Source organism: Pseudophryne corroboree, chromosome 1, assembly GCF_028390025.1.
Source record: "Pseudophryne corroboree isolate aPseCor3 chromosome 1, aPseCor3.hap2, whole genome shotgun sequence".
In the NCBI taxonomy this organism is placed as follows: Eukaryota; Metazoa; Chordata; class Amphibia; order Anura; family Myobatrachidae; genus Pseudophryne; species Pseudophryne corroboree.
In genome coordinates, this window is record NC_086444.1 from 1,101,277,148 (window position 1) to 1,101,296,326 (window position 19,179).

General features: G+C 43.5%; 1 protein-coding gene and 2 pseudogenes across 3 annotated transcripts in view; 2 read left to right on the forward strand and 1 right to left on the reverse strand.

Annotated features, from left to right (window-relative positions):
* Positions 1-19,179, forward strand: part of RBPJ (recombination signal binding protein for immunoglobulin kappa J region) — a 258,611-nt gene that overhangs the window by 198,548 nt on the left and 40,884 nt on the right. For 2 of the 3 annotated variants that reach the window (XM_063922124.1, XM_063922145.1), the window contains exons 6-7: positions 7,041-7,196; positions 7,799-7,911. In XM_063922124.1, coding sequence (XP_063778194.1) covers positions 7,041-7,196; positions 7,799-7,911 — 269 coding nt within the window. The remainder of the gene's footprint in view (positions 1-7,040; positions 7,197-7,798; positions 7,912-19,179) is intronic. The other variant, XM_063922134.1, reaches the window with a different exon arrangement.
* On the reverse strand, positions 9,671-9,789 carry LOC134946910 (5S ribosomal RNA; annotated as a pseudogene).
* LOC134946921 (5S ribosomal RNA) lies at positions 16,084-16,202 on the forward strand (annotated as a pseudogene).

The window sequence follows — 19,179 nt, forward strand, 5'->3', positions numbered from 1 at the left end:
AACTTTGCGTCAGCGGTGAGGTCACCCGCGGTCAGCGGCTGACCGCAGGTAACCCCACCGCTACCCGCTAAGTTCCCACCATTGAAACTAATGGAGGGAGCTGTGCGATGCGCTGTCTGACAGCAGACGTGCATACAGCCAATCAGGTGAGTGCCACGAAGTAGCGCTTCCTGATTGGCTGAAGGGACCTTCTGTGACAGCAGTCACGTGGGGTCCCTGCATTCGTGGAAAGGGGTCCCATGTGTAAACATGGGACCCCTTTCAGTCCGTTTGGTTCGGGTGTTCGTTTTTTTTTTTTTGCCAAGTACGTGGATTATAACCTCGACACTGGATTGAGGTGAGTATAATTTTATTCACAGGTACCCCGGATTCTACTTGGACAAGTGGACCGAACGTCATGTCAACATAGGTAAGTATGTGTGTGTCGGCAGGTGTGAAATACAGTTGTACTTTCAAGGTGTGCGTGTCCTGTTTTTATTTGGGTATTTTTTTTCCAGTAGAACTACACTACAGGTACCAGCGGGCCCGTTTTTCTCCCGCATGCTGGTACTTGTGGTTCTCCAAGTACCAGCTTGCGGGGGAGGCTTGCTGGGACTTGTAGTACTACTGGAAAAAACAATATTCTTTCATTTTTCCAAAGGCTATCAGCCCCCCATCCGCAGCCCTTGGATGGGGGGGACAGCCTCGGGCTTCACCCCTGGCCCTTGGGTGGCTGGGGGGGGGGGACCCCTTGATTGAAGGGGTCCCCACTCCCCCAGGGTACCCCGGCCAGGGGTGACTAGTTGGATATTTAATGCCACGGCCGCAGGGCGCTGTATAAAAGTGACCCCCGGCTGTGGCATTGTCTGTCCAGCTAGTGGAGCCCGATGCTGGTGTAAAAAATACGGGGGACCCCTACTCTTTTTGTCCCCCGTATTTTTTTGCACCAGGCGCAGAGCCCAGTGCTGGTTTTAAAAATACGGGGGATCCCATGACATTTTTTCCCCCGGATTTTTAGAACCAGGACCGGCTCGAAGAGCCCGAGGCTGGTTATGCTTTGGAGGGGGGACCCTATGCAAATTTTTTTCCCGTTTTTTAAAAATCGGAACAAAATCCGTCAAATCGGCCATTTTTCGTCAGTGGGACTGTCGAATCAGTTTTTCATTGAATATGGTCAATTTCGGCACCCACTTGCCGAAATTAGACGGTCAAATTGTGTCGAATTAAAAAACGGCCGAAAAATTGCCGCGATTCGCCGCTAATTGCATATACCCCTCTATCTCTCTGTCTCTCCTAAGGGCCTGGTTGGGGTTTTGTCCCTTTATAGGTAACTCCCTGTGTGTGTGGGGTGTCGGTACGTGTGTGTCGACATGTCTGAGGCGGAAGGCTTCTCCAAGGAGGAGGTGGAGCAAATGAGTGGGGTGTCCCCGTCGGTTGTGCCGACTCCAGATTGGATGGACATGTGGCATACGTTGCATGCAGGTGTGGCATCTTTACATAAAAGGCTTGATAAGGCTGGTTTAGGGGGGACATCAGGCGGTCAATCCTCAGATTGGACCGACTCACAGGGCCCGTCGGGGTCTCAAAAGCGTCCCTTAACACAAGACACTACTACCGACACGGATTCTGATTCCAGTGTCGACTATGACGAAGTAAAATTGCACCCTAGGGTGACTAAAACCATTCAGTGTATGATTGTGGCAATAAGGGATGTGTTGCATATTGTGGATGAACCCTCTGTCCCCGACACAAGGGTACACATGTTTAAGGAAAAGAAACAGATTATTAATTTTCCCACATCTCATGAATTAAATGAATTCTTTGGAAAAGCTTGGGAGACTCCGGATAAGAGACCGCAGATCCCCAAAAGAATTTTTATGGCATACCCTTTCCCTAAGCAGGACAGGGAGATTTGGGAATCACCCCCCACTGTGGACAAGGCCCTGACGCGCTTGTCCAAGAAAGTGGCGCTACCGTCTCCTGACACAGCGGCCCTTAAGGACCCTGCAGATCGCAGGCAAGAAACTACCTTAAAGGGTATTTATTCTCATACGGGTGCTGTGTTAAGACCGACGATTGCGTCGGCATGGGTGTGTAGCGCAATTGCTGCTTGGACAGACGAGCTGACAGATCAATTTGATACTATGGATAAGGATACTATATTCCTAACTCTAGCCCATATATAAGACGCAGTCTTATTTATGAGGGATGCTCAAAGGGACATTGGATTGCTAGCTTCTAGGGCCAATGCCATGTCTATCTCGGCGAGAAGATCCTTATGGACTCGCCAATGGACGGGTGATGCGGATTCCAAAAAACATATGGAAGTACTACCCTATAAGGGTGATGTATTGTTTGGGCATGGGCTGACGGACCTGGTTTCCACAGCTACAGCAGGTAAATCATATTTTTTTTACCATATATTCCCCAACAGCAAAAGAAAGCAACACCCTATCAGATGCAGTCCTTTCGGTCGTACAAGTCCAAAAGAGGTCGGGGATCCTCTTTTCTCGCCAGAAGTAAGGGCAGAGGCAAGAGAGCACCTGCTTCGGCAGGTGCCCAGGAACAAAAGTCCTCCCCGGCTGCTCCAAAACCCACAGCATGACGCTGTGACTCCCCTGAGGGAGTCCACACCGGTGGGGGCACGTCTTCGACTTTTCAGTCAGGTCTGGGTCAATTCGGACCTGAATCCCTGGGTGTTGGAAATAGTTTCACAGGGTTACAAATTGGAATTCGAGGAGGTGCCCCTGCGCCGATTTTTCATATCTGCCCTACCAGCTTCCACATCGGAAAGGGATGTAGTGTTAGCTGCAATTCAAACGCTGTGTATACAGCAAGTGATAATCAAGGTTCCCCTGCACCAGCAGGGAAGAGGTTACTATTCAACCCTATTTGTGGTCCCGAAACCGGACGGTACGGTCAGACCGATTTTGAATCTGAAATCCTTAAACCTGTACATAAAAAGATTCAAATTCAAAATGGAATCTCTCAGAGCAATAATAGCCAACATGGAGGAGGGGGAGTTTATGGTGTCTCTGGACATAAAGGATGCGTACCTTCATGTCCCCATATATGCCCCCCATCAGGAATACCTGAGATTCGCTGTACAGGATTGTCATTACCAATTTCAGACGTTGCCGTTTGGACTTTCTACGGCCTCGAGGATTTTCACCAAGATAATGGCGGAAATGATGGTGGTCCTGCGCAAGCATGGAGTCACAATTATCCCATACTTGGACGATCTCCTGATAAAAGCGAGATCAAGAGAGAAATTGCTGAGCAGTGTGGCGCTCTCTCTGAGAGTGCTCCAGCAACACGGTTGGATTCTAAATCTACCGAAGTCACAGTTGATTCCGACAACTCGACTGCCGTTCCTAGGTATGATACTGGATACGGAACAAATGAAGGTCTTCCTTCCAATAGAGAAAGCCCAAGACATCCAGAACATGGTCAGAGAACTGCTAAAACCGAAAAGGGTGTCAGTTCACCAATGCTCTCGAGTTCTGGGGCAAATGGTGGCGGCCTACGAGGCCATTCCCTTCGGAAGGTTCCATGCGTGGACTTTTCAATGGGACCTTCTGGACAAGTGGTCCGGGTCCCATCTGCGTTTACAACGGAAAATACCAGAGTGTCCCTCCTGTGGTGGTTGCAAAGTGCTCACCTGCTGGAGGGTCGCAGGTTCGGGATTCAGGACTGGATCCTGGTTACCACGGACGCGAGCCTCCGAGGATGGGGAGCGGTCACACAGGGAAAGACTTTTCAGGGTCTTTGGTCAGACCAGGAGTCCTGTCTACACATCAATGTGTTGGAACTCAGGGCCATTTACAACGGCCTTCGACAAGCGGAGAGTTTTCTTCGAAACCTTCCGGTTCTGATTCAATCAGACAATGTCACAGCAGTGGCTCATGTGAACCGCCAAATCGGGACAAGAAGCAGAGTCGTGATGGCGGATGCCACAAGGATCCTTCGCTGGGCGGAAAATCATGTAAGCGCTCTGTCGGCTGTCTTCATTCCGGGAGTGGACAACTGGGAAGCAGACTTCTTCAGCAGACACGATCTCCATCCAGGAGAGTGGGGACTTCATCAAGAAGTCTTTGCAGACGTAACACGTCTTTGGGGAACTCCTCAAATAGACATGATGGCGTCACGCCTCAACAAAAAACTTCGGAGGTATTGCGCCAGGTCTCGGGACCCTCAGGTAGTAGCAGTAGACGCACTGGTAACACCGTGGGTGTTCGAATCGGTCTACGTGTTCCCTCCTCTTCCTCTCATCACGAAAGTGTTGAGGATCATAAGACGAAGAATAGTACAGACGATACTCGTTGTCCCAGACTGGCCTCAAAGGGCTTGGTACTCGGAACTACAAGAGATGCTCACAGGAGACCCCTGGCCTCTTCCTCTGAGGGAAGACCTGTTGCAGCAGGGGCCCTGTGTATTTCAAGACTTACCGCGGTTACGTTTGACGGCATGGCGGTTGAACGCCGAATCCTAGCGAAAAAGGGGATTCCGGAAGAAGTCATCCCTACTTTAATAAAGGCTAGGAAGGAGGTGACGATAAAACATTATCACCGTATCTGGCGAAAGTATGTGTCTTGGTGTGAGACCAAGAATGCACCTACGGAAGATTTTCATTTGGGTCGTCTTCTCCACTTCCTACAGACAGGAGTGGATATGGGCCTGAAATTAGGCTCGGTTAAGGTACAGATTTCGGCCCTCTCGATTATCTTTCAGAAGGAATTGGCTTCTCTTCCAGAAGTCCAGATGTTTGTAAAGGGAGTGCTGCACATCCAGCCCCCTTTTGTGCCTCCAGTGGCACCATGGGACCTGAACGTGGTGTTGCAGTTCCTAAAATCACACTGGTTTGAACCGCTTAACAAGGTTGAGTTGAAATTTCTTACCTGGAAGGTGGTAATGTTGTTGGCCTTAGCATCAGCAAGGCGAGTGTCAGAATTGGCGGCTCTATCACACAAGAGCCCCTACTTGATTTTTCATGTGGATCGAGCTGAATTGAGGACACGTCCGCAATTTTTGCCTAAAGTGGTTTCGTCGTTCCATATGAATCAACCTATTGTGGTGCCTGTGGCTACCGGTGACCTGGAGGATTCCAGATCCCTGGACGTAGTCAGGGCCTTAAAAATTTATGTGGCCAGGACGGCTAGAATTGGGAAAACAGAGGCTCTGTTTGTCCTATATGCGGTCAATAAGATTGGCGCTCCTGCTTCAAAGCAGACTATTGCTCACTGGATCTGTAATACGATTCAGCAGGCTCACTCTACGGCTGGATTGCCGGTACCAAATTCGGTTAAGGCCCATTCCACTAGAAAGGTGGGCTCTACTTGGGCGGCTGCCCGAGGCGTCTCGGCTTTACAACTTTGCCGAGCGGCGACGTGGTCGGAGTCAAACACTTTTGCTAAATTCTACAAGTTTGATACCCTGGCTGAGGAGGACCTAGCGTTTGCTCAGTCGGTGCTGCAGAGTCGTCCGCACTCTCCCGCCCGATTGGATGCTTTGGTATAAACCCCATGGTCCTTACGGAGTCCCCAGCATCCTCTAGGACGTAAGAGAAAATAAGATTTTAAACCTACCGGTAAATCTATTTCTCCTAGTCCGTAGAGGATGCTGGGCGCCCGTCCCAGTGCGGAAACTCTGCAAGACTTGTATATAGTTGTTGCTTACATAAGGGTTATGTTACAGTTGACATCGGTCTTGGACCGTTACTGTTGTGTTTTGTTCATACTGTTAACTGGTTATGTATGTTCCAGGTTACATGGTATGATTGGTGTGGGCTGGTATGAATCTTGCCCTTGGATTGCTAAATCCTGCCTTGTATTGTCCATCTCCTCTGGGCACAGTTCTCTAACTGTGGTCTGGAGGAGGGGCATAGAGGGAGGAGCCAGTGCACACCCATAGTCAAAGTTCTTTTTAGGTGCCCTATCTCCTGCGGAGCCCGTCTATACCCCATAGTCCTTACGGAGTACCCAGCATCCTCTACGGACTAGGAGAAATAGATTTACCGGTAGGTTTAAAATTTTATTTTTTTTCTATGCCGGAATAGATGTCTTGGTGTACCGTTGGAACAAATGCTCATTAGTATGGGGACTAAATGGAAAAATGTGTACCTAGGCCATAATATTAGTTTTTACATATATGTACGAGCTGAATACATTTATGCAATGAGAGGTCTTGTTACCTTATTTATTGAATCACCCTCGTATGTTGTACCTGTTCCCAGTTGCTGTCTACCATTGGGATGAATTTTTTTGTACATATTCGGTATTCATACTCCCACCTGTATACATGGGCAGGACCTTCCTTCCTCTATATCTGTCTGTTATTACCCAGTTCTGTTCTGTTACTGTTGCTCCAATTGTAAACTGCAACGGAATATGCTGCGCTATACAAGAAACTGTTAATAAATACAAATCAAATAAATATTGATTGTTACATGTATACCGGTTCAGTATGATTTCCTGACAGGGGGAGGTAGGAGGAGGTAGGACTGTTTCTTCTACCCCTAACCCTCCCTCTCCGCAGCCTAACCCTAATCCTCCCCTCTTAGTGCCTAAACCTAACTTCCCCCCAGTGGTGCCTAACACTCCCCTCCCCCCCCCACCACCACCACCACGACAGCCTAACTGTAACCCAGCCCCCCCCCCCCCCCCCCCACACACACACACACCCCACACACCCTGGCTCCTAAACTTAATTACTACCCCCCCCCCCCCCCTAACCCTGTCAGTATACTTGCGGACGGAATGCTTCCGGCATCAAATTTTGGCGGCTGTCATGATTCCGACTGCTGGCATCTTAATCGCATCCCATGTATGCAATAGGGAAAAAAGTTATTAGTGAAACTAAATGATAAAGAATGTAATGGTTATTAAGGAGCTTGAACGCCCACTATGAAGAACTACATCTATTCCATAGCACTCCATAAGCAGTGTGTACATTGAGGGGATTGATCTCTACCAAGGTTTCTGTGGGACTAGTAATGCGACATGCGTCTTGTATGACAGCCACCGTAGCATCGTAAAGGAAGTTTTTTGTGTTTCCTAACTTAGATCTCTTATCTGTTCCAGTATGTATTGCATCAGGGACAAAAGTGGCACTATTTAACCGGCTGCGATCTCAGACGGTTAGTACAAGATATTTGCACGTAGAAGGTGGAAACTTTCATGCCAGTTCGCAACAGTGGGGAGCATTTTTCATCCATCTTTGTAAGTCAGAGGAAGTATTAATGTTATTTTTAATGTAAATTCTTTTTTTTCCCCCTCAGCACTCTGGTATAAGCTGTTGCAGATACAATTGTATCAGTGCAGAGAAATCTATATAATGCTAACGCTGGGTTTACATTCTACAATTAGCTGGCCAGATAATTGTACTGTGTATCCGTATGACCGATCTTTGATCACACATGTGGAATTATCCAATAAATCCGTTAATTGGTCTGCCACTACTGGCAGTGTGTGTACTGTTGCCCATCGGCAGATGTTTCTCCTGCTCCTTCGCAGGGGAGGAGTGGGGAAATGTCTCCTTTCCACGGGAGGAATCCAGAATTCGTGAGCCACACACTTGAGATCTCTCCATGGCCACAATATAAAGTATGCGGAGTGTCGGAATGTCTGTCAGTCTGACACACATTTTATCTGTTCATGTTGGCCCAGCATAACGAGCAAGATATTTAGACAGATGTAAAGGAGACTTTGTGAAAGCCGTTAAATTGGTCTTCTGACTGTGGGAAAACCTTTCATACTAATAGTTCAAGTACAGCTGAATTTCATATTTGCTCAGCAAAGTTTTTCTGTGTCATTTCTTTTAGTGGATGATGAAGAGTCGGAAGGAGAGGAATTCACTGTGCGTGATGGTTACATTCATTACGGGCAGACAGTAAAACTTGTGTGTTCTGTTACTGGCATGGCACTCCCCAGACTGGTACGTTGTCTCTACTACCTGCCAAGGCTCATGGTCTGTAATTTAACGTTTATGGTTAATGGGCAGCATGTGTTACAGACACATCACTGATCACCATTGTGGTAAATGCTTATGTCCCGAATGTAATAGATGGGGAGATTTCAGCAATTGAGCAGCAAGTTTTAAAACCGAATTTAAAAAAAATAAAAATAATTTTTTTTATATATATATATATATATGGTGCGGGGGGTGGGATGAGGTATTACAAGCGACCGAGGTGTCTGATCAATGATTAAGTACAACAGGTACTAATAAATAATAAAATTTAATATTTAGGAGTACAAAGCACTAAAAAAAGGGGGGAGGAGTAACATGCAATAAAATGTAAAAATCGCTGGATTGGTACAAAAAAGAAGTAAAAAGGGGAGGGGGTTTATGCTAAAAAATACATCAGGGTACATATATCAAAATTCATAAAAGTACATAATAACACTAAAATAAAAAATAAAAAAATTTTTTTTTTTTTGTTATATAAAAAAAAAAATTCTTTTAAAATCAAAAATGCATACGATAAAATACAGTAAAAGGTGAGGAGAAGTAGCTTATCTTTTATAAGTTTGAGATGTGATCAGAAAGTCACCCAACGCGTTTCGTCCCTCATGGACTTCATCAAAGGGTAATGCAGAGCTAGAGACTGAACCTATTTATACCTTGAGACTGAGGGAAGTGATGCTGACGTCACTTCCTGTTTAGTTAATTGGTAACAACATGTTTGTAGTAAAAAATACAATTCTGTGCGGGTAAAAATGGAGAGGATAACATAGAGACCATGGCCAGTATATTTACTTATAGAAACGAGACCTAGATAAGGTTAAAAACATCCAAAGTCTGTGTGATAGTTCACTTCCGGTCCGGAGTCAGTGGATGATAATATCCGCCTCCCGTCTGCCCCACTTCCGCCCCGCTTCCGGCGGCCTAGAGATGCTTCTGCGCATGCGCCCGGTGGTCGCGGACGTAATTAATGCATTTACTGGATTTGCTTCTTAGTTGGAGCGGCGGCCATCTTTTTGGTTAGTTATGTGCATACGTCACAGTGCTTCCGTGGAGCGGAGTTCTGTTAATTGCCTTCAAGGAAAGGCATGAGTGCGTCCATGGAGGCGGTGTGACTCCCCATAGGGTACATGAAACGAAAAAGAAATATTTAGTTCAGAGGGCAAAAACGGAGAACAAGGGGAATATATGAGATATATATATGGGCAGAAATGGCTGGAGCATATTAATAAGGGGTAAAAGTGGAAATGATCGGAAAATGAGAACAAATACAAAACACTTTTTCCATGAATGTTTTTTTTTTTTTAAAAACGGTGGAAGATAAATAAAATGAGAATATCTAAATATATAAGTATAAAAATATATATAAAAACAAAAATGTAATAATGAGAATTATTATAGGCGCAAATTGAACAACGCATGATTATAAATGGAATATGAATGTAATTACGAGCTTAGTGGCTGGAAGGTGAAGAGGAAGGATAATATAGTGGAACTAGCGGCGTGAGGGGAGGAGGGGTAGTAAGGGTGGGGGAGGGGAGAAGAATTGATACCTTCGGGAAGTAGGTGAATTACTGGTGTAAGTGAATAGGTAATACCATTAGGAAGGTATCTTGCAAGGGTAATATGTCTTGCAGGGGTGGTAATTGGTTCATACATGCTATGGATCAAATGCAATCATAAGTAATCTAATGAGAGTTTGTCAGAAGTTTCCCCTGTTTTGCCTGTATGATTACAACACCCGGTATCCCAAGGGGGTCTCCCATCCTTGTACTGACCGGGCCCATCCTTGCTTAGCTTCCAAGATCGGACGTTGTTGGGCGTCCCCAAGGAGGTATGGTTGTAATATTTATGGCTAGGTTGGAAACATTATCCTCTCGATTCATATGATAGTAATATTTGTCCAGTATGACTAGGAAGAGTGAAAGGCAGGAAATAGCATAGTGGGATAAGAGATGTGAGGGCTTAACAATAGAGAGGGTGGAACTTATAAATGGCACATATAAATAAGTATCAAGTGTGATTATCCCGTCACTGAGGCAAGCTCATGACCAGGTGAACACCCCTTCGAGTTTTAATCCATACGACATAATGTGCCCCACCAAAGAGGTGATATACTCGTGGATGTGAAGAAAAAGATGAGCATAAGGGTAGAGAGTAGCTTATTCATAAAAAAGGTGCTATCTCGTACCCTTCGTTGAAACCATCCGGATGGAGAGTATTGAGTTCGTATATCCAATACATTTCTCTCCTGGAAAGGAGATTTGAAAGGTCTCCACCTCTGGCTCCCAATGCTACTAGTTCAATGCCTTTATATGTTAATGTCTCTGGATCCGAGTTATGGAAAAGGTGGAAATGTTTGGAAACTGCATGTGTGAGGACTTTATTCTTGATATTTCTAACATGTTCCTGGATACGTATTTTGAGGGGTCTTTTAGTTTTTCCTATATACTTCAGTTTACATGGACACTCCAGAAGGTAGATTACTGACATGGTGTTGCAATTGATGAATTGTTTGATCTGATACTCTTTCTGGGTTTGAGTATTTTGAAAGAATCTTCTGTTTGGGTGGAGGTATTTACATATGTTGCATCTCCCGCATTTGAAGCTTCCTTTGCATTTTGGCATTATGCTAGTATCTGGTGGATTCTTCAACATGCTAGGAGCTAGTGTGTCTTTGAGACTCCGAGACTTGCGGAAGACCATTTGTGGCTCTTTGGTGAGGTAGTTCTTCAGTATAGGGTCCATAAGGAGTATATTCCAATGTTTCTTGAGGACATTCTTAATGAAATTCTCGTGTCGACTGTATGTTGTGATGAATTTAACTGTGTCTTCCTTAACGTTCTTGGATTTATACTTGAGAAGATCCGTTCTTTTTGCAGCTTTAGCCTTAAGAGTGGCTTCTTCCAAAAGTCGGATCGGGTACCCTTTGTCTTTGAATCTTCCTTTATACACTTCAAGTTGTTGATCCCTGTCTTCCGTCTTCTTACAGTTCCGTGTTATTCTTGTGAATTGGGATAAGGGGGTGTTATCTTTCCATTGTTTGCGGTGATTGCTCTTGTAATGAACGTAACTATTCATATCTACCTTTTTTATGAAGTTGCTAGTGATAATTTCTTCTCCTGAGTGTGTTAAAATCAGGTCTAAAAATTCAATCCGTTCAGTATCCATATTAGCAGTAAACTTAAGGTTCATGGTATTATTAGAAATGTACGTTAAAAATTCATTAAAACTTGACTGGTCGCCTTCCCATACTAAAATGATGTCATCTATGTATCTTTTGTAAAAAATGATGTTTCGTTGGTATGGGTGATTGTTGAAGATGAATTCCTTTTCCCACTGACCCATGAACACGTTTGCAAAACTGGGTGCAAAAATTGTGCCCATGGCTGTTCCGCATATTTGAAGATAAAATACGTCTAAAAAGGTAAAATAATTGTGTTTGAGTATAAAATTCATGAGCTCACATAAAAACAGTCTGTGATCTTCTGTAATTTCGGGATCCGAAGAAAGAACATTGTTACAGGCCTCAATACCCTTAGCATGCTCTATGCAGGTGTAAAGGGACTGTACATCTATTGTGGCCCACCTATATGTGTCCTTCCATTGTAATGTTTCCAAGAGGTTCAGGACAGATGTGGTATCTTTCAGGAAGGCCGGTAGTTCCATTACATACTTCCTCAGGAATATATCCACGTACTCCGATAGGTGTGAGGTCAAAGAGTCAATACCAGCCACAATTGGTCTGCCGGGAGGTTTGTCCATAGACTTATGTATTTTCGGGAGAAAATAAAATATGGGGGTAGTGGGGTTGGAATTAAGGAGATATTGATATTCATCCTTCGTGAGTATCTCCTTTCTGAAGGCTTTCAGAAGCATTTCCCTCAGATCTTCCACAAATTGGTCTTTCGGATCACAAGACAATGGCACGTATGATGTCTGATCACCTAGTAGTCTGAGTGCTTCAGTGACGAATGCTTCTCTGTCCATAATGACCAACCCCCCCCCCTTTGTCAGCAGGTTTTATAACCAAGTTGTGGTTTTCTTGTAATAGTTTAATTGCTTCCGTCTCCCTGTTGGAGAGATTCTTCTCCTTTATAGATGGAATGTTGGCATCACACAGATCCTTTTTAACCAGTTCATAAAAAAGGCCCACATTGTGACCTTTTGATTCCAAAGGGTAGAATTTTGATGTGGGTTTCAAACCTGATTTCGATTGTTCATAGTTCTGTATCACCGCATCTTCTTTTTTCAGAAAATGTCTTTTAAGGGTGATTTTTCTTATGAATTTATTCAGATCGATAAAAACTTCAAATTTATTCATACCCTTTGTAGGTGCAAATGAAAGGCCTTTATTAAGCAGTGTAGTCTCATGATTTGTCAAATTATGGCTGGACAGATTGAAGATGCCCTTGGGTGTGGGTTGTTCTATACTAGATTTCGTCTTTTGTATAGTCTTGACCCTCCTGCCTCCCCGACATCCTCTTCGTCTTCCAGTCTTCTTTTGCGTGGTGACGTGTTCTTTGTTCTTGCCGGTGTTTTTGTAGTGTCTCGGTGGTAGTGGTTCGTACCTTTCGATAAAAAAGACTCCTCAGTGTTGGAGTCCAGTCTGCGTAGTGTAGTGAATCTGTTACTGGTTTCCAAATTGTGAGATTCCTGGGTCTCCTTGTTTCTATTCATATGGCCATTGTGTTTCCTGGGAACCGTTTTCCAATATTCCCTTCTGCCTTGGGGAGCCGCATGGCCTCCTCCACTGAAGCGGCTCCAATTCTTAATCATATTATTTTCGTAATCGTGTCTGTCTCTAGCAAATTTCTTTTCTTTGTTTCTGATTACTTCATCTTCAATGCGATCAAGTTTTTTATTTAACACCTTTTCATTGATCCTGAAATCCTCCTTGTCTTTATGTACTTCCATTTTATTCTCAGCCTCTTTAATGTCAGATTCTAGGTCTGAGATAATGCGTTTTTTCTCCGTGATCAATAGTTTCATGAGAGAAATAGAACAATTATGTAGTGTTTTGTCCCATTCTTGTACGAATTCTTGGTTATCTTTCCCAAAGGTGGGCTGTTTCATAATCCTGAGCCCCCTAGGGACTCTATTGACACTGACATAATGTTCCAAACCCCTAATGTCCCACCATGCTTTAACCTCCTTGGTCAGTAGTCTCTCAATGTTCCAAAACATACTATCCAAGTCATTAGAGGTGGGTGCAATTTCGGGGGTAACAGTCTCATTGAAAATCTTTTGGCAGAGGTTACTCCTTTTATTAGTGCGTTCATTTATTCCAAACATACTGTGTTCAATACTGGTTTACTCCAGGCAGCTGGAAGCAATGATACCAAAGAAACAGGTGTGTACAAAAGAAGCTAATAGCGCCACAAAAACAGTATCTAATTTTGTAAACAACAGTATAGGAAAAATATGTATATATGCTCTGAGACAAATATCAGAACAACACCTGATGGACACTCCCTTATGCAATTTAGGGCGTCAGCTTTGGTACCTCAAAGAAAATTGTAAGCACTGGTATATATGCCTACTAAAAAAATGGTGCGGGGGGTGGGATGAGGTATTACAAGCGACCGAGGTGTCTGATCAATGATTAAGTACAATCATGAGACTACACTGCTTAATAAAGGCCTTTCATTTGCACCTACAAAGGGTATGAATAAATTTGAAGTTTTTATCGATCTGAATAAATTCATAAGAAAAATCACCCTTAAAAGACATTTTCTGAAAAAAGAAGATGCGGTGATACAGAACTATGAACAATCGAAATCAGGTTTGAAACCCACATCAAAATTCTACCCTTTGGAATCAAAAGGTCACAATGTGGGCCTTTTTTATGAACTGGTTAAAAAGGATCTGTGTGATGCCAACATTCCATCTATAAAGGAGAAGAATCTCTCCAACAGGGAGACGGAAGCAATTAAACTATTACAAGAAAACCACAACTTGGTTATAAAACCTGCTGACAAAGGGGGGGGGTTGGTCATTATGGACAGAGAAGCATACGTCACTGAAGCACTCAGACTACTAGGTGATCAGACATCATACGTGCCATTGTCTTGTGATCCGAAAGACCAATTTGTGGAAGATCTGAGGGAAATGCTTCTGAAAGCCTTCAGAAAGGAGATACTCACGAAGGATGAATATCAATATCTCCTTAATTCCAACCCCACTACCCCCATATTTTATTTTCTCCCGAAAATACATAAGTCTATGGACAAACCTCCCGGCAGACCAATTGTGGCTGGTATTGACTCTTTGACCTCACACCTATCGGAGTACGTGGATATATTCCTGAGGAAGTATGTAATGGAACTACCGGCCTTCCTGAAAGATACCACATCTGTCCTGAACCTCTTGGAAACATTACAATGGAAGGACACATATAGGTGGGCCACAATAGATGTACAGTCCCTTTACACCTGCATAGAGCATGCTAAGGGTATTGAGGCCTGTAACAATGTTCTTTCTTCGGATCCCGAAATTACAGAAGATCACAGACTGTTTTTATGTGAGCTCATGAATTTTATACTCAAACACAATTATTTTACCTTTTTAGACGTATTTTATCTTCAAATATGCGGAACAGCCATGGGCACAATTTTTGCACCCAGTTTTGCAAACGTGTTCATGGGTCAGTGGGAAAAGGAATTCATCTTCAACAATCACCCATACCAACGAAACATCATTTTTTACAAAAGATACATAGATGACATCATTTTAGTATGGGAAGGCGACCAGTCAAGTTTTAATGAATTTTTAACGTACATTTCTAATAATACCATGAACCTTAAGTTTACTGCTAATATGGATACTGAACGGATTGAATTTTTAGACCTGATTTTAACACACTCAGGAGAAGAAATTATCACTAGCAACTTCATAAAAAAGGTAGATATGAATAGTTACGTTCATTACAAGAGCAATCACCGCAAACAATGGAAAGATAACACCCCCTTATCCCAATTCACAAGAATAACACGGAACTGTAAGAAGACGGAAGACAGGGATCAACAACTTGAAGTGTATAAAGGAAGATTCAAAGACAAAGGGTACCCGATCCGACTTTTGGAAGAAGCCACTCTTAAGGCTAAAGCTGCAAAAAGAACGGATCTTCTCAAGTATAAATCCAAGAACGTTAAGGAAGACACAGTTAAATTCATCACAACATACAGTCGACACGAGAATTTCATTAAGAATGTCCTCAAGAAACATTGGAATATACTCCTTATGGACCCTATACTGAAGAACTACCTCACCAAAGAGCCACAAATGGTCTTCCGCAAGTCTCGGAGTCTCAAAGACACACTAGCTCCTAGCATGTTGAAGAATCCACCAGCTACTAGCATAATGCCAAAATGCAAAGGAAGCTTCAAATGCGGGAGATGCAACATATGTAAATACCTCCACCCAAACAGAAGATTCTTTCAAAATACTCAAACCCAGAAAGAGTATCAGATCAAACAATTCATCAATTGCAACACCATGTCAGTAATCTACCTTCTGGAGTGTCCATGTAAACTGAAGTATATAGGAAAAACTAAAAGACCCCTCAAAATACGTATCCAGGAACATGTTAGAAATATCAAGAATAAAGTCCTCACACATGCAGTTTCCAAACATTTCCACCTTTTCCATAACTCGGATCCAGAGACATTAACATATAAAGGCATTGAACTAGTAGCATTGGGAGCCAGAGGTGGAGACCTTTCAAATCTCCTTTCCAGGAGAGAAATGTATTGGATATACGAACTCAATACTCTCCATCCGGATGGTTTCAACGAAGGGTACGAGATAGCACCTTTTTTATGAATAAGCTACTCTCTACCCTTATGCTCATCTTTTTCTTCACATCCACGAGTATATCACCTCTTTGGTGGGGCACATTATGTCGTATGGATTAAAACTCGAAGGGGTGTTCACCTGGTCATGAGCTTGCCTCAGTGACGGGATAATCACACTTGATACTTATTTATATGTGCCATTTATAAGTTCCACCCTCTCTATTGTTAAGCCCTCACATCTCTTATCCCACTATGCTATTTCCTGCCTTTCACTCTTCCTAGTCATACTGGACAAATATTACTATCATATGAATCGAGAGGATAATGTTTCCAACCTAGCCATAAATATTACAACCATACCTCCTTGGGGACGCCCAACAACGTCCGATCTTGGAAGCTAAGCAAGGATGGGCCCGGTCAGTACAAGGATGGGAGACCCCCTTGGGATACCGGGTGTTGTAATCATACAGGCAAAACAGGGGAAACTTCTGACAAACTCTCATTAGATTACTTATGATTGCATTTGATCCATAGCATGTATGAACCAATTACCACCCCTGCAAGACATATTACCCTTGCAAGATACCTTCCTAATGGTATTACCTATTCACTTACACCAGTAATTCACCTACTTCCCGAAGGTATCAATTCTTCTCCCCTCCCCCACCCTTACTGCCCCTCCTCCCCTCACGCCGCTAGTTCCACTATATTATCCTTCCTCTTCACCTTCCAGCCACTAAGCTCGTAATTACATTCATATTCCATTTATAATCATGCGTTGTTCAATTTGCGCCTATAATAATTCTCATTATTACATTTTTGTTTTTATATATATTTTTATACTTATATATTTATATATTCTCATTTTATTTATCTTCCACCGTTTTTAAAAAAAAAAAACATTCATGGAAAAAGTGTTTTGTATTTGTTCTCATTTTCCGATCATTTCCACTTTTACCCCTTATTAATATGCTCCAGCCATTTCTGCCCATATATATATCTCATATATTCCCCTTGTTCTCCGTTTTTGCCCTCTGAACTAAATATTTCTTTTTCGTTTCATGTACCCTATGGGGAGTCACACCGCCTCCATGGACGCACTCATGCCTTTCCTTGAAGGCAATTAACAGAACTCCGCTCCACGGAAGCACTGTGACGTATGCACATAACTAACCAAAAAGATGGCCGCCGCTCCAACTAAGAAGCAAATCCAGTAAATGCATTCATTACGTCCGCGACCACCGGGCGCATGCGCAGAAGCATCTCTAGGCCGCCGGAAGCGGGGCGGAAGTGGGACAGACGGGAGGCGGATATTATCATCCACTGACTCCGGACCGGAAGTGAACTATCACACAGACTTTGGATGTTTTTAACCTTATCTAGGTCTCGTTTCTATAAGTAAATATACTGGCCATGGTCTCCATGTTATCCTCTCCATTTTTACCCGCACAGAATTGTATTTTTTACTACAAACATGTTGTTACCAATTAACTAAACAGGAAGTGACGTCAGCATCACTTCCCTCAGTCTCAAGGTATAAATAGGTTCAGTCTCTAGCTCTGCATTACCCTTTGATGAAGTCCATGAGGGACGAAACGCGTTGGGTGACTTTCTGATCACATCTCAAACTTATAAAAGATAAGCTACTTCTCCTCACCTTTTACTGTATTTTATCGTATGCATTTTTGATTTTAAAAGATTTTTTTTTTTTTTTTTTAATATAGCAAAAAAAAAAAAAAAAATTTTTTTTTTTATTTTAGTGTTATTATGTACTTTTATGAATTTTGATATATGTACCCTGATGTATTTTTTAGCATAAACCCCCTCCCCTTTTTACTTCTTTTTTGTACCAATCCAGCGATTTTTACATTTTATTGCATGTTACTCCTCCCCCCTTTTTTTAGTGCTTTGTACTCCTAAATATTAAATTTTATTATTTATTAGTACCTGTTGTACTTAATCATTGATCAGACACCTCGGTCGCTTGTAATACCTCATCCCACCCCCCGCACCATTTTTTTAGTAGGCATATATACCAGTGCTTACAATTTTCTTTGAGGTACCAAAGCTGACGCCCTAAATTGCATAAGGGAGTGTCCATCAGGTGTTGTTCTGATATTTGTCTCAGAGCATATATACATATTTTTCCTATACTGTTGTTTACAAAATTAGATACTGTTTTTGTGGCGCTATTAGCTTCTTTTGTACACATATATATATATATATATATATATATATATATAGTTTAACCAACCTGGTTTTCAGTTGTACAGAATAGCCATTTTACATAGTTTCTCTAACGTCCTAAGTGGATGCTGGGGACTCCGTAAGGACCATGGGGATTAGCGGCTCCGCAGGAGACTGGGCACATCTAAAGAAAGCTTTAGGACTAGCTGGTGTGCACTGGCTCCTCCCCCTATGACCCTCCTCCAAGCCTCAGTTAGATTTCTGTGCCCGAACGAGAAGGGTGCACACTAGGTGGCTCTCCTGAGCTGCTTAGCGAAAAGTTAGTTTTAGGTTTTTTATTTTCAGTGAGTCCTGCTGGCAACAGGCTCACTGCATCGAGGGACTAAGGGGAGAAGAAGCGAACTCACCTGCGTGCAGAGTGGATTGGGCTTCTTAGGCTACTGGACATTAGCTCCAGAGGGACGATCACAGGCCCAGCATGGATGGGTCCCAGAGCCGCGCCGCCGGCCCCCTTACAGAGCCAGAAGCCTGAAGAGATACGGAAAATCGGCGGCAGAAGACGTCCTGTCTTCAAAAAGGTAGCGCACAGCACCGCAGCTGTGCGCCATTGCTCTCAGCACACTTCACACTCCGGTCACTGAGGGTGCAGGGCGCTGGGTGGGGGCGCCCTGAGACGCAATAAAAATACCTTAAATGGCAAAAGATGCATCACATATAGCTCCTGGGCTATATGGATGCATTTAACCCATGCCAAAAATACACAAAAAACGGGAGATAAGGCCGCCGATAAGGGGGCGGAGCCTATCTCCTCAGCACACTGGCGCCATTTTCCCTCACAGCTTCGTTGGAGGGAAGCTCCCTGTCTCTCCCCTGCAGTCACTACACTACAGAAAGGGTTAAATAAAGAGAGGGGGGCACTAATTAGGCGCAGTATAAACAATACAGCAGCTATAAGGGGAAAAACACTTATATAAGGTTATCCCTGTATATATATAGCGCTCTGGTGTGTGCTGGCAAACTCTCCCTCTGTCTCCCCAAAGGGCTAGTGGGGTCCTGTCCTCTATCAGAGCATTCCCTGTGTGTGTGCTGTATGTCGGTACGTTGGTGTCGACATGTATGAGGAGAAAAATGATGTGGAGACGGAGCAGATTGCCTGTAATAGTGATGTCACCCCCTAGGGGGTCGACACCTGAGTGGATGAACTGTTGGAAGAATTACGTGACAGTGTCAGCTCTGTATAAAAGACAGTGGTTGA